Below are 5,652 nucleotides of genomic sequence, written 5' to 3' on the forward strand. Positions count from 1 at the left end.
GGGCAGGGTGCAGAGGCAGTGACAGCCACTGGGCTGGAGGCAGCAGGCACTCGCCCATTCATCCCAGCTCCACGAGGCCGCAGGCTCCACACCCAACCCTGCGTCACACTGACACACTTGGGGCTGGTGGAGGCACCAGGGGCTGGGGAGGGGCCAGAGCAGGTGAACATTAACCTGGGGCGGTGGTGAGGTGTCCCCGACAGCACAGCACCCGGGAGCACACGGGATGAGGGGACTCCGTGCCCACTACCACCTCCTGGTAGGTCTGACTCTGAGGGCGCTCGTGTGGGGCTGAGACACATGGTTGGATATTGCAGGGCCACTCCTACCTCTCCCCCTTGTCCGCTGCTCCCCTGGGGTGTTTCCTGCCTGACCCCACTGTGGGGAGTTGGGAACAGCTGCTTGCTTCTGCCCTGCTGCCCTTCTACATTCAAGCGGGGCTGTGGGCTGCACACACAGCTGTGGATGGCTGAGGCTTGTCACCAGCTGCACCCTGGCCCAAAGTACATCTGTGTCCTAGTGTGCACTGCCCCGGCAGGGGAAAATGCCACTGAGGTTCACTGCGGTGAACCCTTCCACTGGGGCTGAGCTTGTAGGCTGTGGAAGCCTCTGCTGCCTCCATGTCCTCCTCCTCTCCCCATCTCCTCCCATTGCAGCCCGCACCCTTGAGCTGTGCAATGGTGGGACTACCTAGCAGGGAGCCAGGGCACCCCATGGAGTGTGTGTTGGGAGCAGGGCAGGAGGCTCAGCTGACTGTCCACCCCCGGGGCTCCAGGTCTGCACGGCCTTCGAGCCCCTTCACCCCACCCTTGTCCACTGCACAGGCTGGGAGAGTCCCACATGGTGCTGGTTTGGGGACGCTGCCCCGTGGGGTCCCAGGGGACTAATCACCTCCATCCACCCCCAGCCTGACCAGGACAAAGACCAGCCCATAGACTGCACAGAGCCAGACAGCGAGGGGCAGCTGGGCTGGGAGGGAGCCCCAGTGACACCTCCAGCCCCAGAGGAGCCGTGCAGGCTGGTGCTGAGCACACCAAGCAGCATCCTGCAGGACAGGGAGATTGAGGAGGTGAGGGGCCCTCGCATGCCAGGAACTGGTTCAGCGTAAGACTGGAGGGTGACATCCCCTCTATCCCCAGGGAGCAGAGGCAGCCAGCCGGTGGGCTCAGGGTGGGGATGTTTGGGGAGGCCTCAGGAGGATGCTGGGAGGGTGGAAGGATGCTCAGAACATCCTTTCTTGGGAACAAATGCCCTAGGAGTTGTCTGGGAAGCATGGCTGGTGTTGGGAGAACAGTCAGGGGCACCATTAGGGTACATGTGTATGGGTGAAGATGCTACAGGGTAAGACTGCTTTGTGTGGGGAGGGTGCTAGGGGTGAAGGCAGTGGGGTTCATCCCTGCTTTCCTGCTGCAGGTGGGCAGGGAGGGGTGGGGAAGCAGGGCTGGGGGACAAGCAGGGGCTGCTGCCCAGGCCAGGCCTCCCTGCAAACAGCAGCATTGAGCAGAGAGCTGCCTGCCAGCCCCTCAGAGCCCATTCTGCCCCAGCTGGGCACCCACCTGCCCACCCGTCTGCGGCAGCAGCCCTGGAGCCTGCTGTACTGCACCGCGCGGGATGGCTTCAGCCTGAGGACCCTGTATCGCTGCACCAACCAGCTGAGCTCCCCAGCTCTGCTGCTCATCCGTGACACTGAAGCACAGGTACGGCGGGGACATGTCTCCTGGTAGCCACCAGAAGTGGATTTACCTGCGCCTGGCTCTGTCCTTGTTGCTCACTGGATGGGAATGTGCCAGGGACTCCTGGTGCAGTTCGTGCTCCGCACCCCGTAACGCTGGCATCTCTCTCCTCTCCCTTTGCCAGGTCTTTGGTGCCTTCTCCACCAGCCCCATTCACGTGAGCAAATGCTTTTATGGCACGGGGGAGACATTCCTCTTCTCCTTCTCCCCGGAGCTGAAGGTAGGATCTGCAAGGCCAGAGGAAAGGGGAAGTTGGGGACCAGCAGTGCTCCATGGCCTGCCCTGCTGGAAGGACCCTGAAGTACTGCAGGGTCTGGGGAATGGTGCAGAGTAACGCAGCTGCACTGGTCTGTCCACAAGCAAAGCCACCAGGCCAGCCTGCCCCAACTTGCAGCCAATATGGAGTTTGTGTGTCCTGCTGGGACTGGTTGCATCAGCGGGTGGCAGCCATTCCCCAGAGGGGGCAGGACAACAGCAAAATGGCACCTGCACCTTGTGCAGGCCTCCCTATGGACTCTGTGGCTTCCAGCCATGACCAGCGGGTGCAGGGCCCTTCATGTGGGCAGGACGGGGACAGCCAGACATGACTGCTGTCCCCACAGGTGTTCAGGTGGACGGGCAGAAACAGCTTCTTCCTGAAGGGAGATGTGGACCTGCTGATGGTCGGTGGAGGCAGGTAGGGGCAGCCACGGAGCTGACATTGCTGAGCAGACACAGCAGGAGGGCCCTGACTGAGCACAGCCTGTGTGTGTCCCAGCGGCAAGTTTGGGCTGTGGCTGGATGGGGATCTGCACCACGGGGGGAGCTGCCCCTGTGAGACCTTCAATAATGAGAGCCTGTCGCCGCGGGGGGAGTTCTGCGTCCAGGACCTGGAGCTGTGGGGTCTGGACTGACACCGCAACCACAGGATGCAGCTGAAGCTCCAGTTCTCAGAGCCGACCGCCACTGGGCCCCGTCCTGCAGGCACCAGGAATGGCAGTGCTGGATGTAACCCTGCGGGATGCTGCCCCTGCAGCAGGGTGTGCCAGTCGGGAGCCATGTGTGCTCCGGGAGCAGGGAGAACCTGGAAGGCCCTGTCCAACAGCTGCTGCCCTCGGGACAGTGGGAACAGGGCTGGTGTGTGAAAGGCTGCTGGCCACCAATAAATGGGAAGAGCTGTGCTCTGAGCCTTGTCCTTATCGCCGTGAAGCTATATACAGAAAGCAGTGAGAGTCCCTGAGCAGGGGCCCAGAGCTGAGCCCTCAGCTTCGTGCAAAAGAGCAGAGCAATGGGGGATGGCCTCTGGTGCATCCAAACAGAGCTTCCCCCCCAAGCACTCAGGCAGAACACACAGCCCTTCCCCACCACACAAATCCTTCCTGCTTTGGCCCCGCACACCTCCTTTGTGATGTCTGACACTCCTTTTACTTTTCTCAGGGGAGGGTTGTGGCTGGGCATGGGGCTGGAGCTCCCACTGTCACCCCATATGTTCGGTGGAGCATGGATCCCAGCCATCACCAAACTGCACTGCTTTACTTCACCCTGTATACAAACGCACTGGACTTCACCAGCCTCTTTGGTCTCCTGTGGCCAAAGACAGAAGTGAAGAGTTCGGAATCCCCATGAAATAAAACAGCCCATTGCTTAGACCTTCCTGTTGCTCTAATGGGCTCAAATCTGAGTGATGGGTTTTAGCAAAGCTTGACCAGCCCAGAGCTGCTGGGACTTGGTGGCAACAGCTGTTTTTTTTCCCTGTTCTGCAGGACGTGCTGTGGTTCCAGCTGCCTGTGCTTGGCCTGGTCGCGCAGAGCTGTTTATCCCCTCTGCACAAACCCTTACCCCTGTAGACCAAGGCCCCTCCTTGCCCTGCCCCAATGCCCACTCATACGTTTGGCTCATAGCACGGTGCCCTCATGCTTCATGTTCTCCTGTGCAGGGAAAGCTCTGGACAACCACACTGGGAGATCACCACCACCGCGACACATGGGCATCATGGGGACATTGGGGCATCTCCTATTGGGATCCCCCAGTCAATGCCATCAGCTTCTGCTTGCAGCTGGCAGGACTGGGCCTGGCTGGGCTCGGACATGGAAGGGTCCTGCAGAGGGAGCCAGCTCCACCTGCTCTGTCTCCATTCTCCTTGGAGGAGATAAACACGATAGTCTCTGCTCACTGCTTCCCCTCTGGGCTAAAGGAGAAGCTGGGGATGCTGCTGAGCGCTCAGACAGACCATCTCCTCCCCTACCTTTCCCCAAGAGCACAGGGTAAAGGCCAACTGTGTGCGCGTTATGTCTGCTGGGACGGCGGGCGGGGAAACACTGTGTGGTGTCACGGTGTTCCAACAGGAAGTGCTGGGAAGGAGAGGCCTCCCATGAGCTTCTGAATCCAACAGCACGCCAAGTTCCACCTGCACAGAGGGAACAAAGTGCAGCCGCCCTCTGACCTGCCTGCCTCACCCGCTCCAGGCTGAAGGTGACACGGATCCTGCAGCAGCTGCTGTGCACATCAACCAGCCCCAGAGTGCTGCTGGGAGGGATGGGAGTCCAAATGAAACACGCCTTAAGAACAGAGTAGATGGGGTTGGCCGTAAATGTTCTGATTGAACTTTTCAAAGGGCACGTTTGCCTTCAGCAGCTCAAAGCCTTAATTCTCCATCCCTGTGCTCTCGGTGTGCAGCAGTGGGAAGGGACACCATGCAGCACCTGCAGCCCGGCTGCTGTTTGACCAGCAACCTTTTTCCTGCTCCTGTCCTTTTCTTACAGCGGGATCCCAGACTGAGTTTCCAGTTCATCTCTCAAAAGGAAATAGAAGCAACTGCTCTACCACCGATTTGAGGCTATTCCACAATGTACTGACAACGATATGATCCCCTGGAGCCTTCTCTTTGGCAGGAAGACCATCCCTGCGCTCTCCTTGTAGGGAAGATGCTCCCAGCAGCCTGGCAGCTGTTCCCTGGCTCCATTTCTGTGTTACTGGGGAGCCCACACCTGGGCACTGTGGTCTCACCAGGGTCTTTTCTGCAGTGGTTCTCCAGCTGGGTGCTCCCTGCATGCCCTGGTACCTCCTACTGTTCCTCCACAGAGGCAGGAGTGTGTGCTTCCCCTTGTTAAAATCCACAAGCTGCCCATCAAGTTATTTCCTCAGCCTGCCCAGGTCCCTCTGAAGGGCTGCACAGCCTTCAGCTCCATCAGGCACTCCTCCCACTTTGGGATCCTCAGCACACTGGCACAGGGCACAATCAGCCCCAGCACCAGATCATTTGCAAGGCTGTGATATAGGCCTGGACCCACTGCTGACCCCTGGAACGATCCACAAGATGGCTGTGACTTGTCCCAGCTTCAACAGATCAGCAGGGGAACAAAGGGGCCATAGGCATCTCAGCTTCATATCATCTGCAGGTGAGCTGAGAGCACATCCTGACTGCTGCAGATGAAGCTGCTCCATGACAGTTCAGAACAACTCTAATCAGAACTTCTTTAATGAGCTCATCCTCATCGGTGAGCACTGTGTCCAGTAACCAGTTGGTCTAATACCAGGATCACACCTCACACATCTCCCATCAGTGCTGGCCCTTCCTGCATTTCTCCACCAGCCGCCACGTGTACCAGCTCTGCATTCTCCCTGGGCTGCTCACCTGCCTTCTGCAGCCCTCCCTTTACATTGCCCTGCAGCAGCAGCCTCTGCTCTGACCACACCGAGGCATCCCTGACAGCCCCACACTGCCCTGCTTGAAGTGGAAGCGCTGGGAAGGAGGACCAAGCCTTTTTGAATGGAGCAGCACTGAGCTTCAGCCATCAGCTCCACCTGCACATAATGACCAACACGCACAAGGACTTCAATCCTCCCAGCTTGCCCTAATCATTTCTAGGGACCTTCAGAAGTTCATTTGGCTGTTAAGCCCTGCACAGTGAGACTGCTGCTTTCAATAAAGTTCACACAC

At 58.9% G+C, this 5,652-nt stretch overlaps 1 protein-coding gene across 4 annotated transcripts; it reads left to right on the forward strand.

Moving 5' to 3' along the window:
- Positions 1-91: 91 nt before the first annotated feature.
- On the forward strand, positions 92-2,894 carry TLDC2 (TBC/LysM-associated domain containing 2). Of its 4 annotated transcripts, none has more exons than XM_015881230.3 (6): positions 92-259; positions 908-1,069; positions 1,545-1,697; positions 1,858-1,953; positions 2,336-2,409; positions 2,491-2,767. In XM_015881230.3, the coding sequence occupies exons 1-6, from the start codon at positions 227-229 to the stop codon at positions 2,624-2,626; spliced, it is 654 nt and encodes a 217-aa protein (XP_015736716.2). In that variant the 5' UTR covers positions 92-226; the 3' UTR covers positions 2,627-2,767. The 4 variants fall into 4 exon arrangements, with proteins under 4 accessions (XP_015736716.2, XP_015736718.2, XP_085376062.1 ...); XM_015881232.3 differs by having other exon boundaries at positions 1,581-1,697; XM_085519936.1 differs by lacking the exons at positions 92-259; positions 908-1,069 and having other exon boundaries at positions 1,195-1,697; positions 2,588-2,894.
- The last annotated feature ends 2,758 nt before the right edge of the window (positions 2,895-5,652 follow it).

This window comes from Coturnix japonica, chromosome 19, assembly GCF_054131305.1.
Source record: "Coturnix japonica strain WE chromosome 19, WE-NBRP24, whole genome shotgun sequence".
Taxonomy (NCBI): Eukaryota; Metazoa; Chordata; class Aves; order Galliformes; family Phasianidae; genus Coturnix; species Coturnix japonica.